Source organism: Vipera berus (assembly GCF_964194415.1).
Source record: "Vipera berus genome assembly, chromosome: 5".
Taxonomy (NCBI): domain Eukaryota; kingdom Metazoa; phylum Chordata; class Lepidosauria; order Squamata; family Viperidae; genus Vipera; species Vipera berus.
The window spans coordinates 43,739,414-43,764,829 of record NC_138207.1 but is presented as its reverse complement, the minus strand read 5'-3'; the positions used below and the strand labels follow the sequence as shown (position 1 = coordinate 43,764,829).

Here is a 25,416-nt window from a genome sequence, read left to right as displayed (position 1 = left end):
CCCGTACCACTGGTTGAAAAGCCCTGCTTTTATCTGTGACACTCCTCCCTTTCTCTGCTAATGAAGTTGTACCAGCTGAATTTTGTAGAGTTCATAGTGAAAAAATTTTCACTCACTCAAGTCTCACGAAGCTGAGTATTCAAAAATTCACTTCTCTCTCTCTATACAACAATTTTTATTGATATAAACAAGGTATGGTTGGCATCAATGATACCTTGCTAATTTTGAATCTGGTTTGCAGTTTGGTTGCCATTATTTGTCAACAGATAACCCACTAATTCTTATCTGTAATTTGCTTTTTTTTATTAATCAGTCATAATACTAAACCATTTTTTTCCTAATAGGCAGTGTGGTACCACAGTGGCCTTTCTTGTGATAATGAATGTCAGAGGCTAATAAAACTGCAGTTAAGACAGAGAAAATGAGAACATAATACAAATGGGAGTTTGAATGTTCACAAATTTGAATCCATTTTCATTAAGTTCTTTGCTGTAAATAGAAATAAGTTTGTCCCCTTTCCACCATGAATAGATTAACACTTTGTCCAGTGTTTTCAAACTCAATGAGTACTTCATGAGTTTTATATCATATATGAATGTATTCAATTTGATTAGTTAATTGATTAGAACTCATATGAGCAAACACATTTGTTGTTGCAAAGTCACTTTGTGACTTTAACAAAAGTTCTGATTTCTGTCAAAGAATATAAGTAAATAGTTGTTAATATCTACATTTGATTTTAGTCAAAAGGCTGAGAAGCCTTTCCAGTTTAATAATGTCATTCTGTGTAACAATTGTAGTGTGTCAAAGTTTATTTTGTAAAGAAATTAAAATTTTAATTGAACATAATCGTGACAGCATGAACTCCTACATAATGTAATATTCCTACTTTGTTTGCTGAAGCTTTAGGAGAGGCACACCCTCAAGGCATGAAAGCCGAGGACCAAGAGGAAGAGACAGTTTTCCTGGACCTGATGATTTTGTGCCAGAAGAAAATTTTGACTCGTCAGAGGAAAATGCAAGGGGAAGAGATCACGGTGGTCGGGGAAGAGGTCGGGGTACTCCAAGAGGTATAGTTCATGTTCAGTTGAAAATAAAATGTGATACGGTCCACATTATTCTAAGCCTTTTTTGTACTTTGTATTACAGTACTGTGCACTGTAATATCCCATATGTTTTTTTTTAATGTAGGAGGACGAAAAGGTCTCCTTCCCACTCCAGATGAATTTCCTCATTTTGAAGGCCGAATGGATGCAAATCGAGAACCAGGTGAAAATTTTAAATTTCTGCTAGACTTGAGCACTATTGAATACTAGTGTTCATGCAGTATTTTCCACTTGCTTGGAAGTAATGCTGTTTTCACATACTTGATTTGAAAGACAAATGCTATGCTATATCTCTTGCCTCCTTTCACTTACCAAAAGCTAGGCAGTCTGCTTAGATCATTCTAAAAAAATTCTACCATGCACCTTCAAGTTCTGCTTCAGCTTTCCATAAAGAGCTATCAGTCATTTGAGTTTACTTTTAAAAAGTTAAACAATATGTTTTATTTCACTCTGTCTCTTTTGACATCCGTATAGCTTGCTTTCCCTGTACTTTGAGTCATAAAGACAAGAAATATATTTCACTTTATTGTTTCTCTTATGACTTTTTGAAAGACCAATCACCAATTATAAAGTGTTAGGTTTCAGTAATTATAGTTAAACAAGGATCAAGCCTTCGTGTTATTGTTCACATAGACTCCCCTTTCTGAATGACCCACGGAACTTCTGATAACACTGGTAGTATACCAATATTCATAAAAAGTGAAAGGGAGCAAATATTCTTTCAAATAATTGTGTGCATGTGTAATTAAGAGTTGATAATAAATGATAATATCTAATTGAAAGGAGTTTAAGGCATGCATCTCTGTCACACTGGGTTTGGTTTTGGTTTTAACAAAAAAGAGTTTACAGAAAAATTTCTACTATGAAATTATTTACTTGGACTAAATTTCTCACCTCATTGTCTTTTGTCATGATCAGGTCCCCGCCAAGATCATCCTTCTCACGATGGACATTCTCCTGCAAATCGAGAACGTTCCTCCTCACTGCAAGGAATGGATATGGCCTCACTACCACCCCGCAAACGTCCTTGGCATGATGGACCAGGAACCTCTGACCACAGGGAAATGGAAATGCAAGCTGGGCATCCAGAGGAGAGAGGAAAAGGTAAATTACAATTCTTTGAGAGATTGAGTAGTATCGTATATAGTCCAACATATAATATCTCAGCTTATCCATGAGTATATATAGCAAATGGCAATTGAGAAATGCTGGGAATGAGAGCTAGTTTGGTCTAGTAATTAAGGCACCAGGCTAGAAATCAATTTACCATGAGTTCAAGTCCTGCTTGGCCATGAAAGCCAGCTAGATAAAGTTAGACCTGTCACTCTCCCAATCCAACCCACCTTACAAGGTTGTTGTTGTGGGGAAAATAGAACAAGGAAGGTATATTGAATATGTTCACCACTTTGAGTTATTTGTAAAAAAAATAAGGGGACATAAAAAATAAAATAAAAATGAATCTTAATAAAATATTTAAAAACGTAACTATTTTCTTTTTAAAAATTAAATCCATATGTAAAAGTTTGGGACTGCAAAACAATTTATTCTTACCATTTCACTCCAATTTAGGCTTATCTAAATAAATGAAAGTAAATTATATTTAATTATTTCAGAAACTATCTCTCAGGGGTTCCCTAGGATTGATGCAGTGACCAAATAAAAACCTTGTTACTGTAATCTGCTTCTGTGTCACTTTTTGTTCCTATTCCTTCATTTTTCCTCTGAAAGTATTTACTTTTGAGACTGAGAATATAAAAATAAGAGTCATTCCCCACAAAATAATAGATTTCATACTGATCCATAATAAATATATTAAAAATTGGTAAAGCCAAAAAATTCCCGTTTATCTCATACAGATAACATTACCTGGAAAATTAAAACCCTGAAACTACCCAGTCTAACTGCCATATATATAGTTTATTATAAATTAAATGTAGCATTAAAAAGGGGAGGGGGGATCTCCCTAGCATCACTGTTGCACCACACTGAAGAAGCAGGTGTTTATAGCAGTTTCCTTGGTTCTTCATACTGTGCTAGAAATAATAACGGAAGGGCTGGTGAAAATAAAATATTGAGGGACATTCAAATGAAAAGCTAAGACAGGTGATGCTACCCATGCTGGCCATTAGTTTGAAAGATGCCATTGAATAGTATACATCTTCTTTAATTTCCAAAGACTGTGATCTGACAAGGCATGCTGTACATCTTTCTTAAATAGCTACAAATTCTAAATATATTTATTAGCCAGTACAGTAGCAGAACTGTATAAATAACTTTTTTAAAAAAAATTGTCTCTGTCTCTCATTTAAATACACACACAAAGATTCTGGGATGGTAGCGTGTAAAAAACTGAGATGACATTCTTTGTATTTTCTATCAGAAAGATAACAATAACATGAACTTATTTCAGTTTGCCCTTTTTTATTGTAGGACGTGGAAAATCGGGACTTTCACAGAGAATGTCAAAATCTGGGAGATCCAGTTCTTTGGAAGGAGAGCACCATGATGGATATCATAGAGAAGAATTTGGAGGACCCCCAGGAAACAATCCTTCTAGAGGAGGAAGAAGTGGGAGTAACTGGGGAAGAGGAAGTAACATGAACTCAAGCCAGTCAAGGCGAGGAGGTTCTAGAGGTGGAGGAAGGGGTCGATAGAAGTAGACACGACTGGGGGAAAAACCCAGTCTTTCCACTTGTTGCAGAATCATTGCAAAAATAATTCTGCAATCCTACAAACATGGACTCTAGATGGAGATAAGTGAGTGTTCATTAGTTCCTAAGGTCTTTTCCAACATTAAATACCAGCTAATAATACCATCACAACAATCTTTGTTTCATTTCCACGCCATCCCAATTCCTTGCCATATCCATATTTCTTAAATTGATATCTGAAGATAAAGCTGGGTGTTTTTGTTTTTCTTTTTAGTGATGTGAGATATGGAACACATCCAGATTTCAGTTCATGTCAAGAACTTGTTTCTATATGTACAGTTGTCAGGAAAAGTTAAGTTGTTTTTGTATGAATACAGAATGCAATTTGTCCAAAAATTAACAAGAGTGTGTGATTTTTCTATACACGTTTTCACATATCATAGAGGAACCATCTCCTAAAATTTCTATGGACATTGTCTGTACTGGATACATGCACTGCCACAGAACTAGCTATCAGTTACTTACACACAGTTTTTAAGCCTCACATGTTCAGTTAGCATGTTATAAAAATATATAAATGAAAATCACTTTTGTTAATTACTAGGAATGTCTTTCCCTTCCGTAACCAGAACGAGCAGAAGAGTTTCATGTACAGATTCCGAGTACTTCTTGGTCCATAGAGTGAGATATTTGTATATGGTACAATAAGGACATATAGTTAAAACATATGAACATTGTTCTGTGATCTGATAATTAATGATCAATTCTGATTTATTCAGAAAAACACCCCAATATTATGCCAGCTGACCACTTTGAAATGCAATGGAAGACCTCAAATAAGAAAGAAATGTTAGCTAATCCCTAATGAAAACCCTTTGAAGAATCTGAATGGGCTTCTAAACTGAAGACTTGAATTTGTTGTTTCTGAAGCTATAATTTAACCAAACCATTTAATATTTTTTTAAAATAGATGAACATAGCTTCAGAAATATCAAGAAAGAATACCTAACTATAGTCTGAATTTCTAGACATAACCTAAAAAAAGCCTTTACACATTTTCCATATTTTTCTTAAAGGTGTAAGTACCGTTTCTTTCCATTATAGTATTGTATCTGTTTTACATTTATTTTACAATAAAATGTCCTCAGTTGAGATGTTTATTATCCAGTATTCTGATTCTGAGACAGTTTAAGCTTTATTTATCAAAAGTTGGTTTTACACATCACAATGTGTTTTGTTTTGCTTACCATGATGTGCGAATCCATCATGATTTGGCATAAAAACTAGGCAGATAACTAGCCTAATATATATGATAGGATTTATTATAAAATGTGTAAACAATTGCAGCCTAGAAATTTCTATATATTATGTACATAGATATTGAGCCATTAAAAGATCAATGTGATTTAGGTAAGAGGAATTTAAAATATTTTAGGGTCAGCTGTACAGTAAGCCAACCAACTTATTCAAAACACAATGAACAAGGCAATCATGCTCATTAGAAGTATGCAAAACAGACATATTTCTTCATTTTTTGCAAGTCGTAACAGTCACAAAATCAAAACAATCTTTGGTACCTAACACCACTTATTAGTTACACAGTTAAAGAAAAGTGAATTAAACCACCTTGTAAAGGACTTTTACATGTTTTTCTATGAGAAAAATGACAAATTATATAAGTTTGTATAGAACAAGTACATATGATGTACAGATATCTCTCCATTTTTGGTAGATAAATTATAAAGCATATTCTATTTTGAATATTTTTGACTTTTCCTTACCAAGTAGAGGACATCAATTAGCTTTGGGAATACCTATTCCTGTTCAGAAGTTAATTTGTCTCACTGCTGTAATGACAAATTCACCAGGATAAACTGCATTAATTTAAACAGAGTAGTTCTGTTTAAAATTAGGATCTAATTTTCTTTTCACTTAAAGGAGTGAATAAGCACAAACTAATAAAAAAGCAGGATGGTACCTTTTTTTAAACTTGTTTTCCCGTTTTCACTGTAAAGTCTTAAATTCTGGGGTCTAGGCTAGGGCAACTCACTGGCCAACATGCTGCCACCAGCTTGTCATCTCTACTCAACTCCACAGAGCCAACTTATCATGGGGACAATGCATGGTGAGCAGCCAGAGGGAGAGCCGGGTGACCAGGTGGGTAGAGCATGGTGGGGCAGGTGGAGGGGAGCTGGCAGCCAAGGTCTTCCCATTTTGATACGCCCTGCTGCTGCCACCTTGGCAGTGGCTCCAAGCCTGGTTTGGCAGTGGCAGTTTCTAACACAGTGCTGTAGCAGCTGAGCTCAGCATGGCAGTGTGTGTGAGTATGAGAAGCTCCCAACCACTGCCGCCTCCCCACTGGCTGCCCTGATGGCTCTGAGCTCTTCCTAGCTGCTCACTTGGCTCTCCCTCTGGCTGCCAGCCAGACAACTGTGACGAGTTGTCACCACCAATAGTTGACTATGTGGAGTTTTCTTCCTGTGGCAAGTTTTGTTTTTCAAATTTATTTCATAGATATAAAATCTATTTTCATTCCAATGTATGAATCCAAGATCAAATTCAATATTAAGAAAATATAGAAAATAGTAAAAGTACATGATTTTAAATAAATTGATAAATCCCAAGGGTTGAACATCACAGGAAAGTGGTTATCTTCCTATGTGCAGGAATTTAAATAGTGAATGAAAAAAATGTAATTAGTAAATTGGTAATTTGGCACAACATACTTCCATGTTCTTTGAACTCAACATAAAAAGTAAAAATCCATCACATTTTAAACATTCCATTTAAAGTTTTTAAAATAACATTTCCCCCCATATGTCACACTAGGGAATAGAACAGCCTTTCTGAACTGAGTTCTACCAAACTCTTAAGGTTGAAGTTGTAACAGTTCTGTGAGAGACTAACTTAATTTTAAAAAAAAGAAATGACACAATGCTAGCATTTGCAATAATGGGAATTTTTATGTCACAACTCAGCAGCTGACCTGCCAGTTTGCTGTTGTAAAAGTTGTAAAATTGGATTGTACAGGTTAGAAGTGAATTGTATTGTGATGGTTTTGCATTTTCTATCATTTTTATGCAGGGGTTCCTTGAGACCATTTCAAGAGTTCTTCCAGAATAAAAAAATTGAGAAAAGCTGAAATAGAATAATACACTCCAAGTCTGTAGACTAATTTATATAGTAAAAATACATTTGGCTTGCAATCCTATAGTCATTTGGGGGGGGCATAAGCAGCCTCACTTAAGTTTAAATAGAAAGGACTGCAAAGTTTCATTTTATTGAACTTCTGAAACTTCAAATAATTGCATGAAAATTTGTTCCACATTTAAATATTTAGCAGCTTTTGGATTTACAACTATTTTCTATTGCATGATATATGCTAACACAAATCACTGACTCAAACACCAATTTAAATTAAAAATTACCATTTTATTAATCTGTAACTCACTATTTGATCCCTTCTTAATGCACGAATGTGGAAGTGCCACTAGATTTAGCAAGAATTGTTTTTGACTAAATTGTCTAGGGTGGAGGTCTGTAGATTTTTGGGGGGCTTAAATATAAGCATTTGCTTTCAAGTTAATAAAACATCTACGACATAAGACCTTTCTTATTCAATAATAGACAATTGAACAGTTATTGCATGTATTTAACATGTTAGAAATTATTTTATAGAATGTGCTAGTTTATTAAGCATTTGAGTTTGACTTTTAAACATACTTCCCTAGATTTAATGCTTTTGACTTCGGAGAACACAACACATAAGAGGTATGCTTTACGAGCTACAATATGAAGTACATTTGCACTGCAAAATTGTGACACCAACCCTGAATTTATGTAGTTTGTAAATGTAGTAGCAAGGCAAACTGGGTTGTTCTTACACTTTTAATGCGGGACAATTAAAGCAAAATAATTCGTAGATTCCTCTGGGTCCATTTCTACTGCTGATTGTCCCTCAGGAAAAAAACAATCACTTGCCCTAATTTGGATTTGGGGCAAATTTTTCAGGTAACCAGATCCAGGCTCAGTCCAGACCTAGGAGAGGGCTGGTAGGAAAGCAAGAGAGGAAAGTCTTGTACTCTCCTGCTGATGTTGTGCTGGCAGTGGATTTAAAGAGTTCAGAGGCTGCTCAGTGGGCAACCCTCTCCCACATGCAGACAATATGTGCCTGGAACAAACGTTTGGTGTATCTTTCAAGTTCCCCAAAAGATAGGTCACAGGCACCAAGATGTTTTGTACCTCTGACTAGCCCATCAGTATCCTCTGACTATCATTCTAGCACTCTTGAAAGATGTGAAGAGGGAAGAACTACATGAGAAACAAGAAATAAAGCAAAGTGAGAGACAGCATGAGGGAGAGACAGTTGATACTAGTGGTTTTTTTCTTCAAACGGGCTGTTCAGAAATACGGGTGCAAAAGCATTGTTGGAATGCAGAAGAGTAGCATAAAGTAAAGGGGATGGGAATGATCAACAAGGCAAAACTCCTGAGAAATGGGATTCCAGAACATATACAGAAAACCTTTTCATGTATATGGCTTCACATGCTAATTTCACCATACAGATATGTTAAAAGAACACATTTTTAACAAATTATATACTTAACCTCATCTAACCCAAGTTTGTTCTGCAGTTCAGGACAAAATGGCCAAAAGGGCAGTACCACTGACTGGAATGGAGAAGTTGTAATCACAGCAGTCCAAAGGCTAATAGCACCATCAATTAAATTGTTGACAAAGCATCCTAATCACATCCACCCCAAAATTGTGTCAGAAGAGGGCAAACACTTCAATAACGAATAAGTAAAGGGAATGTTAAGCTGTCTCTCCTATATAGCCGAGAGTGAGAGAAATCGTGAGACTGTACATTTTAAAAATGGTTAATGGGGCACGTTTCTGCAATGGCTGGATGAACACACAAGACTCTACAAAACCTTCGGCTCCTTCTACCTCCCAGTGTAGGTAGTTCAGTTTTAAGTCACATCTTTTATTTTACTCGTACTTCTTAGGAGTCAAACAGCCACAGTGAGGCAACTGAATTATCTCCTTGTCTTTTGTCTTCTGGAATTCACAAAGCAGACGCAGAAGAAACTCTCTATTCCAGGATTCCTGGGATTCAGCCTGCATATCCTGCTCTGCGCGTTACTTTGAAAAGCGGCCCGGGGTGCCTCCTCGCGGAGCAGTCTTCCCAAGTCTGGGAGCTGGACTTCCGACGACAGGTTAACTCACACTGGAAGAGCTTTTGAAACACTTCGTCGCACGAAGCTACCCAGGAAGCTGCTGACATAGCGCAACCCGGTAGTACCGCCAGGTAAGGAGGAAAAGAAGTAGGCGGCTCCGGCTCCCAGCTGGACCACAGCTCCCAGCACCGTGAGCAGCGTACTTCGGAGCCCGAGAGCGGCATACAGAGTTCCGCCCAGAGAGCCCAAATACAGGATGGCCAGGCCGCGCCGCTCAGGGTCGCCCAGAAAGCGACTCGGGCCCTGCAAGAAACCAGCGGCTCCCAACGCAAAGGCCGAGCCCAAGGACCAGAGCAGTGCAAACTTCCGGAGCAGCAGGAGCGAGCCATAAATCGCGGCCAGGCCGAAACATAACGCAGCCAGCAGCAGACACACGGCACTTCCCACCAGTCTCTGCCAACGGGACACCCTTGTCGGTAGCCACGGATCCGGCTCCGGGTCGGACGACGACGACGACCACGTTCCGGTGGCGGGGAAAGGGTTCATGCGCCGCAGCCAGACGCCCAAGCCCGAGCCAGTTTCTTCTGCCTCGTCCCGAGGCGGCGTCTGAGGAACGGACAAAACCGCCGAGCCACTACCGCCGCCCTTGGACTGAGCTAAATATTCTTGCAGTTCTCGGTTCAGATCTGCCATCTTGGCGAGCGGTCTCGGGAACAGGCGGGAGGCGAAGACGGTGGATGAACGGGAAGGCTGCTCTTCGGCCCGGCGCTTCTGTAACGGTGGGACGCAGCCGCCTTCGCAAAGCGCCCCCTGCTACGCAGGCGATTAGCCGCCTTGGTTTTGGTCTCTTTAAACTTCAAACACGTGATCTTCGTTCAGGCAAGCGCTTGCGCGCCTTCGTACAAAGGTTCAGATGGGCGGAGAACGAATTTGCGCAGGTAGCCCCGCCCCCGCCACTCTCCCACTGCCTCGCGGGCGCTTGAACGAGAAGAGCATTTTCTAGACCAGCGTTTCCCAACCTTAGGAACTTGAAGATGCGTGGACTTCAACTCCCAGAATTCCCCAGCCAGCTATGCTGGCTGGGGAATTCTGGGAGTTGAAGTCCACGCATCTTCAAGTTCCTAAGGTTGGGAAACGCTGGTCTAGACGCCCTTTACCTCATCCTTCCGGCTTCAAAGCCATCAACTGCGCATTCGCAGAAGGCAGGAGAAACGGGGGCGGTGCTTCCACACTGTACATTCGCGGGAAAAGATGAGATGGCCCCGTTTGGCTATTGCTAGGGAGGGGGCAGAACTTGGGACTAGTAGTGAGTCTGGGCACTTTGTACAATGCTCTAAGATTGTTGTGCTGCTTGTTGATGATATCAGATTACTTCACTATTTCTACATAGCGGGAACATTATGGCCCCAGAGTAGGGGTTCTTTTCATTTTGATCACTACTTCATAATTTCAAAGTAAGAGGACAAAAAGACCTGAAAGACCAAGTTAGGGACAAACGGTCATGGGGAAAAATCTGTGTGGTCACTAGGAATTTAAAATGACTTGGCGAATAATCAGTAATCAAAGGGACAAAAATTGATAATCATTTCCCATTAGTAGTACATCTGTGGTAAGCATATTTTCTCTGGTACATCAACATTCAAAATAAAGCATTAGCAATTAAACAGATCTTCCAGCTGTGATTTCAAGCATTACTCCAAAACCTTTCACCATGACTGCTGCTGATTGCACCTACATTTTTGGGAAAGAAGTCCAAATGAATGCGGAAAAACAAATTTTCAGTGACATGTTGCCCTTCGTGGTCTTGTATGCCTTAAGAAGTTTTATCAACCAGCTGAATCTAATTTGGTGCTCTGTAGTTGCCAAGAAAATTCTCAACATCCTTGAATCCTTTCCAGATGATTTTCTCTGGTCCCATTAACATTGTCATTAATGGTGTATCTGATCTGTGGACCAACAAAAATGCCTTCCTTAATCTTGGTGTTATTCTTGGAAACATGTCCCAAATAATGAAAACCTTCACCTTGTTCATCACTCACAAAATTTTTCACAGCTTTATGTGTGAACCAAAACCAAAAATATTTTGGGAGGTTAGCAAGTGGTTCATGTACCAAATTTTTCTGTGCTGGAACCAAAGTTTTTGAGAGTGCTCATTTATTTTTTATAAAATGCAATTCTCTTCCATGACTCCCATTTACATAAGTAACAATAATACTTGAGCTGCATTCCGAGCAGCAGAGCCATTACTTTTGAGATCTCCACAATATTCCATTAGTACTTGGTGTATTGAATGTTTTTGTATGTTTCTTTCATGTATGCGGCATAACCAACAGGTATTGAAGGGTCTATATCACCATTTTGTAAAAACAAGGTTTCTATAAAAGGGTACGAGATAGGTTAAATTACAGGTTATTTTCGTGATTAGCAGCCAGAAATCAACAAGACACACCCAAAAGTGTTAAAGAAGCAAAATCCAGTAGAATAAGGTTGGGTTATTATTGCAGTGACACTTAGATATTATACTGTAACTGCAACATTAAACACACCTGATCTGTTTTGGTCGTTCCCAGGGTCATTTACAACATACACCAGTTCCAGATGTCTAGCTTCATTATATATTTATTATAGATATATACCAATCCATGTATTACCGCAATGTTCTACCTCATGTTCTCAAATTCCCCACACTCATTCTTGAAAAACAGATCAACATTTGTAGGATCCCTCAATCCCATGTGCTAGACATACATTCATTACACCTTTACTTGTAATGAAAATTATTTTTGTGATTTAAATTTCATAATTAAATTATTGTATTAATACTTGAATTAATAATTTAATAACTATTGTGAATATTACTGCACTAACTTTATCTCCTTAAAATTTTGTCGTATTCTGACAAAATAGAATGCATGCATAAATCTTTTCTTTGTTTTACCTTGATATGACCAAGATTGACCCTATTGGGGGAGTATCACTGAATATGGTTAATGGACTAATAGCACATCCCCCTTCCACTGTACATTCTGTGCTGTCTCCCCACCTTTTAGTCGTAACCTGTATTTTTAGTGTGCTTATAGATGTATATCCTTATGGTTTTATTGCTTTTAATGTTGTAAGCTGCCTAGAGCAACATGGACTGCAAACAAATTTAATAAATAAGTGTATTCTGTAATAGTAGTTGTTGGGACATAAGAAATTAAATGAGAACCACTGAACTAAAAACATAACAGCTCTGGGATATTAAGAATATTCCTAAAAAGATGGAGAGATACAATGGCCAGAGGCACAGAATGAGACTCGTACCGTGGATTTAACAGGACCTATTGGTCGTTCTAATCCTACAAGCTATTAAGTGTATCTCTGGAGTTGAACGCAACCCTATAGCGCAAGCAAGCCATAGCCGTACTGTCGCTGCGGTTTGCTTTTCACCGCCCGGCACTATGAAGTCCCACCGCTCAGGACTGCCGCCCTCGCGATTTCATTATTTATTATTTCATTCCCTTTCTAGGAAAAATATGTGCTGGGCCGAGGGGCGGGAGGAAGATCAGGCCGCCTGTCCTGACCTAGAGGGGCGGCCCACCACGGCAGCCAGCACCGGGCGGAGGACAAGACCAGGCGGGCTGCGGGGCGACTGCATTCGGGATCAGGGTGCTCTAGCGCGCTCTTCGTCGCTCTCCCCACGACCCTCGCACCGAAGCTCGCTGGCCAAGAGCGCTTTGGACTCACGGCCGCCATGACGGGCAGGTAGGAAGAGAAACACAGCGAGATCCACCGCAGTCGCCTGGAAGCTCGGTTGGGCTTCACTTGCCAGGGCGGACGGTGACTAAACGCCGAAACGGCCTCGGCTCCTTCTTCCACGGGACCGCTCGCGCTTCGCGGCCGCTACCCCCGGGGGCTCAGTAGCTGTCCGGACTCGCCCTTCCGCGGGACTTAAAAAGGAATTGTCGGGTGTTGAAATCGCGATCTTTGGTGGGGGGGAGGGGTATGAAACATAACTGCCAGCTGAAGAGAAAACTTATTTTCCCGTTAACCTTTATACTACAACATATTTATTAAGGCGATGAACTTTCCCTCTTCTGGCTGAAACCGCTCATTTCTCTTATATGTGATGCGATCATTTTGCTTTGAGAGGCCTTGCAGATATTGAAAACCAAATGCTTGTTGTCAACAGCAGATGGCAGCTCCTGTCTTTGGCTGATGGCAAAGAAGGAAAGCGGACATCGATCCTGATATGTACTTAGATGGGAGGCCATAGGGAAATCCAGTTTTTCAATCCTAGTCTGGAAAATAAAAAAAAACTTCCTGAAAAAAGGCAATATTCTGCTGCTATAATCCTTGTGATCAAACAAGTCACATGTAAAATACACTTGCTACATGGGCTGGTTTTCTCTTAAACAATCTTTCTGCATGTCTTACTAGCTAAAAAACTATTATACAGTGCTTTTTTTGTAAAAGAAAAAGGTGCCGGAACTCACACATGTCATACAACCTGCCTTGCCTACCCTACAAGGTTCCATCCAAAAAAGGTGCCGGAACTCCGTTCTGAGCATTTTATGAGAAAAAAAGCCCTGCTATTATAGAATAGTGAAATATATCAAACAGGCACTTTACATAGAATGGGTGAAAGCTTTTATCCTGTTGTTTGACTCTTTAGAAACCTGTTAAATCTTAGATGTTATTATTTGCCTCTCTGGACCATTAAAATTGTAAATGTTTCACCAGATATTGAATTGATTGTACATTATTGTAAATTTGTACTATAGTAAATTTACTAAATATAAAATAATTTTAAACAATAAAATACATGTCTGTCTATTGGGGAGAGTAAATGCTGTGCAAATGTATGTTAGAACAAGCAAAGCATTTAATGACAAAACTAATAAAAATGTGGAATTATTCAAATAGATTGTTAAAAGAATTTCTCAGCAAAAATCTGATTCTGGGCAGATTTTGGTCTGATTTTAGTCTGCCTTTATTTGGAGCAACTCTTCTGTAAAGAGTTTCCAAATTGCATAAAAAGACAATTTGGAGAGCAGTTACTGAGAACATAAATATAGGTTAAATAAAAAATAATTGTATGCAATATTTCTATTTTACTATTCCTTAGAATGGGCTGCTGCTTGAAGACCCCGTATTTGAAGTCAAACTCTCCTTACTTGTTTTATGAATTCCCCCCCCCCAATCTTTTAGAGATCATTTTCTTTTTATCAAATGGTCTGCAGCACTCTTTTTAATTCTTGATACCTTGTTTCTCTTACAAATATTGAAGCCTAAATTCTCTCACTTTTCAAGTGGGCAGCTGGGAGAATCTCTTGTGCTTCTGTTAAGAGAGCTTCCTTCCTTTTGTTTGAGATAAGACATGCGTACTGAGGAAATCTGCTGTTTGTGTGCCATCACCTGACATTTGGCGTTTTCTGAAGGCAACTATACTGTATTAACTCTTACTATTATATTCTTTGCTTACAATTCTGTTATTTATTATTGTCATTGGAAAAAAAGTCTGCATTTTTGTTTTGTTTTGCACAAGTACATCAATCTTGTCAAAAAAATATAAACAATGAGGAATAAATAGCAAGAAGAAATCATTAGAGACTGAAATGATGGGGCTCTATTAATTCAGTGGCGGACTCTCAGCCTATTTTTTTGTTTTTTGAGAGTACAAATTATAGCATTCAGGTTATTCTGAACATGTCTTACATGATTAAAAACATTAATTATATAGTACAAGCGTTCATGAACTATTTGGTATAAATAGTTCATGAAAATGCATAAATACTTACAAGCAAAAAAAAGGAAAGGTAAAGGTTTCCCCTGTCCAGTCGTTTCTGTCTCAGTCTAAAGATTCTTAAATTCATCTCCGTCTCTTAGCTGAGGGAGCCAACATCATCCGAAGACATTTCCGTTGTCATGTGACCAGCATGACTATATACTCAGGCACCCGGAACGTTGTTACCTTCCCATTGAAGTGGTACCTACTTCATGTTATCTACTCACATTTGCATGCTTTCAAACTGCTAGGTGGGCAGAAACGGGCAAGTAATGGGAGTTCATCCCATTGCAGGGGTCTTGGGTCTTGAACCTGGGCTATCAGCTTTGCAACTGACAAGTTCAATGTCTTTCCAGCTGACAAGCTCAGTGTCTTTAACTGCTGCAAGCAAATTAATAAATAAATGCCTATTATTATAAATTTTTTATTGTTAATGATATAGTATTTCTGCTTTTGTTCTGATATAAATTATCACATCTTTTGAAACTACAGCCGCCAAAACAATTGTGAACCCCCAATTAATGGATTATGACAATAGGGCAGACTATCAGAGAAGTAGCATAGATGAGTCATTACAAGTCCACAAAGCTTACCTTAGATAATAAATATAATAGAATCAAGTATTGGGGGGAACTTGAAATTTTCCCTACTTGGATGAATCTTGATCATTTAATAGATGACTGATGAGATTTAAGAGATAAAGACCCTCTGACAAGGCATGTTATCAGGACTATGTATGATAATAGCAAATTAGATAATGAGCACTCATAGCATACCCAAGATCTTTCACTTCTAGTTCTGTGAAAATAATTAGTCCAGAAATAGGATAATTTTTCAGGCTTCTCCTGAACCTTTAGGAATGATCTAAAAGATAAAGTAATACTGCTACCAATAGTCTAAATAAATTCAATAGTTATATTTTTGAAGGTTGTTAAAAATAACTTTTTGTGTGCTTGCGTATTGGATTACCAAAACAGTTTAAACTTCAGAGTTATGACTCCAATTTGTGTAATATGATACTTTTTCAGAAAGTGGGTGTAAAGAAAGCAATAGCTTGAGTCAGTAACCTTCTGAGTCTGAAGTTATGTACTGGGGGTGGGGAGTATTTAGGAATGTAAAATATGTTTATTTACCATGCTTCTTTGTATTTTAGTAGAATATGCTTTTTGGAGTGAGTATCAAAGCCACTCCGCTTCTTTCTAGCACTTTTTGCTCAAGTGACATAAAAAACTAGATAGAGCATAAATAATGCAAAATTAGTTAAGGAGGGCCAAAACTAAAGGATATGTTTTTATTAGTATCATTGTTATTTACTAATGAAATATCTACTATTAAAATCTCTTAGCTATCTTTTCTGAGATGGCTAGTCAATTTTTTTATTTATAATTTATTAAATTAATAGTAATTATCACATTTCTGTGATTTTTAATGAGGGAATTAAGGGGAATAACATTTTGAAATACGGTGTTTTAAATTTTCTGAACAAAGGTAATTTTGAATTCATAACATTATTATTGGGTTGGATTGAAGAAAGAAGGAAAGCAGGCAAAGATTCTGTATAGTTCTTGAGAGAAAGTAATGTATGAGAAGAATGGACGTCACTTCTTTTAATTAGCAAATACAAGAAGAAAACTTTTTCTGGAAGAAACCCATTTCCTGAACCTTCTGAGTTTGTACTTCAGAGTTGCTATTCGGTTATCCTCATGCAGTTTTCTTCCCAGCGGTAAGATCCATGGCTGGTGTGAGACTTCGGGGACTAACATCTTCCAAACTCTATCAACGCCGACAAGAGCGCCTGAGTGGCACAGTGTCACTTTTGAATGATGAGAAAGAGAGGGCAACTGGGATATTGGGGTAGGTTATTTGGATACCTGCTCAGATTAACAGTTGCTGATGTACTTAGAATGTTTGCTCTGACATACTTTGAAGTGGAAAGTAAGGAAAAACAGCTTTGAATTCCCTCCCTCTCCCCCCCCCCCCCCCGTGCTTGAAGGAAGTGCTGCTTTGGCTCTGATAACATCAGTTCTGTATAAAAACAGGAAACCTGCTATGGAAACCATCACTTGAAGTTAAAATAGGTTAGTGTAATTAGCACTGTATAAATAGACTTAAAAGATATCTTAGCTTACTTAGCAACAAGAATCAATTTATATTTTTCCTTTCCAAAATAAGTTTACAATATTAATACTTGGTTTAACTTTTGTGTTCAGTATGCATGATCATACTGCAAAGAAACAGGAATTTTAATCCATTAAAGCAGGGCAAAATTTCCATATTTTCTGTCTTTAAAACATATGAAAAGCTCCCTTATAAAAATTTGATGATCTTTAGAAATTCTTTAGTTGCAGTGACTAAATTCTTTAGTTTTTAAAAAATATATTATTCTTTATGCATAGTTCAGACAAACATGTTTCATTTCTCCTTAATGGATAATTTGATGCATAGTGAGGCATTTATAACCATTGGCCAAGTAGCAGTTTACTGCACAAAAGTGTAATATGCTGATTAAAATATGAATATTTTAATGGTGCAACCCAAAACCCACTTATGTATTGTTGGGTGCCGGGTGGGCGTGGTCCATTGGGTGGGTGTGGCTGCAGTGGTAACTGCAGACTGGGTGGGACTAAGAAGTTCAATCAATCAATTCCAACTTTGCGAGATCTTTTTTTTTCCTGCAAGAATTTGAAATTGATTGATTGAACCTCTTTTTTTTGCACACGGTGGTGGAGGCGTAAAGCGAAAAGGTTTTATAAAACCCAGCTAAAGGCCTAGGACTGGGGCGACGGCACTTGTGCCCACAGAGAGGGCTCTGCATGCCACCTGTGACACAGATGCCATAGGTTCGCCACCACGGACATAGAATATCCCTAAAAGGAGCTCATGTAACGAAATGTTATATCATTATAACTTTATGGAAATAAAATGTTGCCTGATCCATCTCATTACACAAGAATAAAAAAAAAAACTATGCTTACTAAGTACCTGTAGAAGGGCATTGGCTTTCTTGGTTTCTGGTCATTGACTCCTTGGCATGGTAACAATTTGGCCATATGTATAGCATAAACAAACCTACTTCCTCCCATCAAAGATCAGCTTGCTGAATTCTGAACCAGTTGCAGCCTATCAATCATCTTCAAGGCAGCCTCAAGGAAAGCTCAAGTTAAGATGTAAATGATAAGAAACTATTGTGAGATTATCCCAATTCTCAAAGGGTCACGACTAGGTTCTCCTAACCTAGTTACATTCAAGGTAAGTTACAGTTCTTTTACATAGTGATTTTCATTCTTTCAGTGACCGTGAAATCATCTTACCCAGACCCTGGAATCATCTCTGAGATGATCTGTGATTGTCCTCACTACAGTTGCTGAAAGGTCTGAGCCAATCAGTACTTCCTCCAGCTTGAAGGATTGGGAAGAAAGCAATGAATCTCTCTAGTACTCCATTTCTCCCACACAGAGTTTCTCCAAAGCATCCCTCTAACTCAGGGGTGTCAAACTGCTGGCCCATGGGCTGGATGTGTCATGCCAAACCTGCGCCTATCCCATTGCTGGCAATGGGGAAAAAGTCATGATATGTCACAACATGTCACATGACATCGCGAGGTTGACCCGTGCTCTAACTAAACAGTTGGCCTGGTTGCTTTTCACACATCTGCTACTGTTGTGTAGTCCTTTGGCTGAAAAATGCTAATTGGGCTGATATTCTGCGAAATGATATGAAACAGCTATATTGCAGTTTTCAGAGGTCCTCATTTTCTGGCCTTTGACCTTGTCTGTATATATTGCAGATCAAGCTGGCTGAAAAACCTACTTTCTGCCATATATTACTTGTAGCCTGGAATATACTATAAGGCAGTCAGGTTTGTAGTGCAGAAACACTGGGTTTGTTTTTTAAACTCAAAGAGTAGAAATTGGACAGTCTCTACATTTGCTGCAAAAACTGCAAGTAGAATCAAATTACTAAGACCTTAATGTATCTACGTATGAAGAATTTATATTTAGATATTTTTTCCAATGGATAAATGAAAGGAATAGAATTTGCAAGGATTGCTCATTTTTTTAATGAATGTTTGATATATTACATCTGTTTTAATATTTTACATGTTAGTATTATTTAAGATCTTAAGGTTTATGGTGGTCATATTCTGCACTTAGAATTAATTAATTTTTATTATGTATTTATCCATATTCCAAGATACTTTAGAAATAGAACACTCAGCAGTATCTATTAATTAACTGGCATTTTCATTTTTATAGAGTTAGTTGGATGGCTGTCTTTAACTTCAATAGAAGAGAATATCTGTGGCCTGGTTGATTTGTGGAGTTCTTGGTACTCTCTGAACTTGGCTATTTGCTTGTAGACATTTAATTACCCAATTAGGTAATATCAATGTATGGTTTGCTGCCTGTTTGTATCCCATAGGTTGCCCTGTCAGTTTTGATGGTGATGTAGTATACTCTTTCACTAGAATATTGTTTTTCCTGATTTTCCTGATTATTTGTCTGGTACTGATCCCTGCTTATATGAATGTTGACTGCTGGACTAATGAGTCAATAAACAGGTTCTAGTCTTTTTCTTTCTTACTTACTATTTTTGTCTCTTTTGAAAGGTGTGTGAATGTGGTTTATCTCTATGTGTCTATTGGTGGTTGATTTATCTGAATGCCAAGCTGAATTCTGAATTGCCCTAGCATTTTGACTTAGTCTAAGATGCTAATAGTTTTCCAGTTGAAGTTATGACTGAGTCCATATGTTGTGAAATTAAGGGGGTTTTGAATATGTCTTCTAAAAGTTAATTTGTGGATGTGCTCTGCTAGGTTTTTTCCAGCTTGTCCTTGCATTTTATGTTGTAGATGACTCATGTTTTTTATTCTTGGGTTACTGGGTCATTTTGGTTTGCTTAAGACAGGGGTGTCAAACTGCCAGCCCGTGGGCCAGATGCGTCATGCCGAAACTGTGCCGGCAATGGAAAAAAAGTCGTGATACATCATGACACATCACGTGACACCCCTGGCTTATTGTTTCTGAGATGTTTTTGATATATGCGAGTGTAGCAGGTTCTGTGATTAGATACTTTTTGATAAAGTTGTGTGGGTATCCATTTTGTTGGAAAATGTTTAACTCCTATCTTTAATTCCTAATGTCAGTTATGAAAGCTTGCTGCTGTTCTAATATAAGAAATCTTTAACTATTTGACATTTTTAGCCTTTTGCAAGTAGGTGGCTATGTGGGATGGATGAGAAAATCTAGAAATGCTTGTAAGGTCAAAAGTAACATGAGGCATAATTATGGCTCTGACAAGATGCAGATCATGTTTTCCCTCATGAAAATTTAAACTTCTGTTTCTTGTAATCCATTAGCACTTAGTTTTTCACATAGTACTCATATGGAAATGACATTTGTGTCATGACAATCTCTCATTTTTATTTATTAACGCTCTTCTGATATTTTGGCAGTTCTTGCTTTGAACAGTTAGCATAAAAGTTGAAAGCATAGAAATATATTATGGATATGTAGAATATATCCATAATATTTCCAATATACCATATTTTATTCCAATGGATCTCTGATCCATTATTTTTAATTCATTAATTTGGGAAAAAATAGTTCATGAATTCACAAATTATTTATAAAAATAAAAAAGGGAGGGTAAAAAATAAATTCAGAAATCATGTAGAAAAGTTAACAAGTAGTCTCACTTTCACAAACAATATAAAAACTGAGACATGTATAAAAATTCAAAAAAAATTAAAACATTATTCTACATACATGCACAAAGAAAACCAGTAATGGAAGAGGTAGCTGTATTAGTCTATTATTAGTATTAGTAATTTTATAATTATGTATTAGTAATTTTATAGAGAAAATAGCATTAGAGCTGAATAACTAACCCAGTGCATTAATTGTAGAAAGCCTGATTTATAATGTATAGGAAAGATAATGATTATACTTAGTTTTGCGAAAAATGGAGATGACAATATTCTAGCGATATTTATTTATTTATTAGCTTATATCCTATTTTTCACTCAGAATCAAAAAGATGCTCCTTCCTCTTATTTAGCCCAACAATATCATTCCTGTGAGAGAATTCTAACAGAACATTAAATGTAGGATATGTTTTTTGCCAGGCATCAAAAATTTGTGAAAATGTCTTATATGCTTAAATGTCTTAAGCATATAAAATATTCTGCTCTGCTCTGCTCTACTCTACTTTATATAGGATCATTAAATATTTCCCTTCTGATCATGTTTATAATTGACACCTCAACTGTGCTTGAATATAAATAAAGGTATAAAAATGGAGTGTTATTTTTTATTAATGTAACTGAATTTAGTGGCTACACTTTTTATTTAGAAGAGGTATTTTTTATTTTTCTCTTTTGCTTCTCAGTAATATGTCAGATGCCCTCGCGAATGCTGTATGTGAACGCTGTCGAGCCCGTTTTGATCCCACTGAACGAATTGTAAACAGCAATGGAGAACTGTATCATGAAAACTGCTTTGTCTGTGCTCAGTGCTTTCGCCAGTTTCCAGATGGCCTCTTTTATGATGTGAGATTATTACACTTTTAATAGTTTGGAAAGCTACTTAGTTTTTTTTCCTTCCAGACTGAGAAGCCTAACTCAATTATTTTCTATGGAGTATACAGTTGTCTGAGTTTTAATCTCAGTGTTCCATTTCCCTTTTGTCCCCTATGTAATTTTTAATATCATCCAACTTTCAACAGGCTCTCACTTTCTTAGACAAGTAGCAAGAAGAGTTCAGCAGTCACCAGTTCAGGTACAATGTTAGCCAGATTTCTTCAGCTTAGAACAGACATGTCAAACACAAGGCCCGGGGGCCGGATCCGGCCCGCAAAATGGTTTCATGTGGCCTGCGAAGCCATCCTGGAAACAGTGAGGGAACGGCCCCCATTGCCTTGGCCCTGGCCCAGAGACCCTCCTCCTGCCAGAGACCCTCAGATCTGTCCCACTCCTGCCCAGGCCCCCATAAGCACCCTTGATGCGAACGATGTAGAGCTGGCCACGCCCACTCAGTAGGCCACACACACTCTAGCCATGCCCACCCAGTAGGCCACGCCCACCCTGGCCATACCCACCCGGCCCCCTGAGGGCAACCGCAATGCTGACGCGGCCCTCAATGAAATTGAGTTTGACACCCCTGGCTTAGAATCTTGGACAAATGTTGGAGTTAGAACTCAAAGAAATTCTAGTCAGCATGATTTAAGTCTATGCTAAAATTATAGTTTAGAGCTACGTGTACTAGCTTGAAAGCCTGTATTCCTTTCACATCCTCTAGTATAGCTGCAAAGGTAATATTGGAAGCTTTCATTTCTGTGAGCATTAATTGAAGATTACAAATCCAAACATTTAGAAAATGATTTTTTTTCCTGGGATGTGTATAAACCAATGTCATAAACCAAGCATGAAAGTATACATGTTTCAGTTATCCATAGTTAAGAGTAACCATAGTTTATCCAGCTTTAAACATACCAGTACACTGTAGTCAGTTAAAATTAGAAGCCATGATAGTGAAACAGAAGGAAGGGAAAACAAACACTTTTTCTTAAAAGAAAAATATTACAGGTCCAGTTGTGCCTCCTTTTATTTTTTTAATTGATTTGATTTAATAGAAATGCAGTGCCAAACAGTATCAGAAGATCATGGGATATTATCTTTTGTACATTAAAAGTAAATCTCTTTATAGTCAGTAAAGAAAGGCATATTTAAAATCAGAGGGTATAGCTATTGAAGTGAGATAAGAGCACTGTTACAAAATATCTAATGAATGTTACAATTATAATAAATGCACGAAAATGCTATTGTGATTTGAAGGTGGGTTAATGTTTTGGAATGAACTTCCCAAAAGTAAGAATCAATAATGCAAGATCCCCCAGATATTAATGAGAGAATTCTATTGCTTTGTGTTCATACTTTCTTATACTTTCTTGTGTTTTATAAAGATATGTTTTCTTGTATATATCTTTCAGTTTGAAGGGAGAAAATATTGTGAGCATGACTTCCAGATGCTATTTGCACCATGCTGTGGGGAATGTGGTAAGTTTTCTGCATAAACGATTCAAATCTAATTTTGTCTGTTTATTAATACTAGTTGTAAACCATCTAATTATGAGATCCTGGGTGTTCTATAACCATTAACCTATTAAGGGTTCTGGGTATTCTATAACCATTAACTTATTAAGGGGAGGCAGTAGAGAGCAAATTAAGAAGAAAGTATTGTAATTTTTTTTATAACTCCACTGGTCATAGGTAAGAACAAAAGTCATACATGGAAAATTATACATTTTTTAAAGAAAATCCTGACATTCAGACCTTTATAGGGCAGTCTTTGTGGTTCAGTGAAATAGATATTAGTTCTGTATCTAACAAACCTGGATTTGTCTCAGTGGCCTTGAGCAAGTTAGTTTTACTCTTAGGTTTCTCATTACTGTAATATAAAGGTAAAGGTAAAGGTTCCCCTGCACATGCGTGCTAGTTGTTTCTGACTCTAGGGGCCGGTGCTCATCTCCGTTTCAAAGCCAAAGAGCCAGCGCTTGTCCAAGGTCATGTGGCCGGCATGACTAGACGTCAGAGGCGCACGGAACGTTGTTACCTTCCCACCGTAGTGGTCCCTATTTTTCTACTTGCATTTTTATGTGCTTTCGAACTGCTAGGTTAGCAGAAGCTGGGACGAGTAACAGGCGCTCACTCTGTTACGCGGCACTCGGGATTCAACCTGCCAAACTGCCGACCTTCTGATCGACAAGCTCAGTGTCCTAACCCACTGATCCACCGCGTCCCTTTTACTGTAATATAGCAAACTACAAAATGCTTTCAAAAAGTTTTGCTACCTAACTACTACTATGGAATACTAAGGAGTCTTCTGAATTGAAATAAGTTTATGAAGTGTGGTATTTCTGTTTCAAGGTGAATTCATCATTGGCCGAGTCATCAAAGCAATGAACAATAATTGGCATCCTGAATGCTTTTGTTGTGAACTCTGTGATGTGGTTCTTGCTGATTTGGGTTTTGTGAAGAACGCTGGCAGGTAAGAATAGATAGAACTATGTCTGTATTTTATATGTTAAATGTTAGCAGTTGATGAGATAGGCATAGAAGGTAAATATGAAGTTGAATGCATTATTTAAACTAGTTATATGTTATGGAAAGGAAGGTATGTCTCCAAAAAGTCTGGAGAACGAATGTGTTGGCAGCCATTTTCAAAATGGTAATTCTTTTAGGCAAAATGCTAGGAAGTAGCTAAGTGTCTGTATAAATACAGTTATGTTAAGATGGATAATACTTAGCAACAATGTTGTTGGATAGACAGAATTTTGTACCAATATAAACAAAATTGCTTTATTCTCCTTTTGAATGTATTTCCAGTTATGTAGTTTTTAAATATACATTTTAAGTACAAATGAGACTATAAAGAATGTAAAAGTAAAAAACAATAAATGGAAAAATTATTTGGAAAAAGAAAAACAAAATAGAATAGCCTCAAAATACGTGCAGCAACTTTCAGTTTTCTAACCTATTCTTAGCATTTATATTATTTTCCTTAATGAAAATAATTATTGAAAATTAAATGTTTTATTTGTTTGTAAATTCTCTGAATCTATCTTTACAGTGTTTTATATTTGTTCTATTATATTGGCTAAGAAAATTTACAATTTTTAAATTAAAAAGAATTTTTAGAAAAATTAACGGCAGTCCTTGTGCTTTTCCTGTAGTAGATATTATGCATTTGTGACCACAGCATACTTCAATTTAGAAAACAGTTAGAATTGAACTGCTAAAAGGCAAATGGGAGAATTCTACATTGTTTTAGCTAAACATTTAGCTTGTATGTGCGTGTGTTCTAAACATAATGGAAAACATCAAAACTTATAAGTTGCACAGTATAAAGTTGACTAGAATCTGAAATGTAGAAAGATAATAAACATGATAGCACACATTTGTGATAGAATTGCAGTAAAGTTATATTGGCAAAGTAAAGCAGATAGCTGTACAAGCACAGTTGCTCCAGCTTCAGACAATCATTGTTCTAAGACACTATGGTAAATGCAGTCTACTTTAAGTAGGGCTAAGTACCCAGCTAGACTTACATCTTAAATTATTAAACTGAATTAAGTTAATAATTTGTAGCAAGCTGTCTAAAAATTCATTAACCGTATTCATTCTTATAAGAATCTGCACATAAAATGTGTTTTGTGCATTCACTGCTATTGAAAATGGTATCTACAGCCAAAGCTATAATTAAAAGGAGCATTTTGTTCAAATATGATGTTTGTAATTTATTCATCTTGAGGTATAACAAAAAGAATCTGCAGCTTTTGTATTCTTCTGCAGCTATGGTGGGAGAATTATAAAGTTTGCTTAAAACTAAACCCCATATTCGTAAACCTCTCAAAGGTTTGCATTGTAGATGTAAAGAGCCATGTGGTACAATGGTTAGAATGCATTACTACAGGCTACTGCTGACTGCCGACTGCCAGCAGTTCAGCAATTCGATTCTGACCGGCTCAAGGTTGACTCAGCCTTCCGTCCTTCCGAGATTGGTAAAATGAGGACCCAGATTGTTGGGGGCAATATGCTGTCTCTGTAAACCACTCAGAGAGGGCTGTAAAGCACAGTGAAGTGGTATATAAGCCTAAGTGCTATTGCTAAGTGCTAAATATTAAACAACTTTGGGGTGAATTCCTGCCTG

General features: G+C 37.5%; 3 protein-coding genes across 3 annotated transcripts in view; 2 read left to right on the top strand and 1 right to left on the bottom strand.

Annotated features, from left to right (window-relative positions):
• WDR33 (WD repeat domain 33) overlaps positions 1-4,160 on the top strand; it is a 67,652-nt gene extending 63,492 nt beyond the window's left edge. Inside the window, exons 19-22 of the mRNA XM_081329012.1 lie at positions 904-1,070; positions 1,192-1,269; positions 2,025-2,210; positions 3,537-4,160. Of these exons, the coding sequence (XP_081185138.1) occupies positions 904-1,070; positions 1,192-1,269; positions 2,025-2,210; positions 3,537-3,760 (655 nt within the window). The 3' untranslated portion in view covers positions 3,761-4,160. The remainder of the gene's footprint in view (positions 1-903; positions 1,071-1,191; positions 1,270-2,024; positions 2,211-3,536) is intronic.
• A 758-nt stretch (positions 4,161-4,918) lies between these two features.
• On the bottom strand, positions 4,919-9,934 carry SFT2D3 (SFT2 domain containing 3). The gene has a single exon (XM_081329016.1). It carries the CDS (start codon positions 9,628-9,630, stop codon positions 8,983-8,985), a length of 648 nt encoding a protein of 215 aa, XP_081185142.1. The 5' UTR covers positions 9,631-9,934; the 3' UTR covers positions 4,919-8,982.
• Positions 9,935-11,412: 1,478 nt separating this feature from the next.
• Positions 11,413-25,416, top strand: part of LIMS2 (LIM zinc finger domain containing 2) — a 29,952-nt gene continuing 15,948 nt past the window's right edge. The window contains exons 1-4 of the mRNA XM_081329014.1: positions 11,413-12,684; positions 21,098-21,257; positions 22,697-22,763; positions 23,634-23,754. Of these exons, the coding sequence (XP_081185140.1) occupies positions 12,674-12,684; positions 21,098-21,257; positions 22,697-22,763; positions 23,634-23,754 (359 nt within the window). The 5' untranslated portion in view covers positions 11,413-12,673. The remainder of the gene's footprint in view (positions 12,685-21,097; positions 21,258-22,696; positions 22,764-23,633; positions 23,755-25,416) is intronic.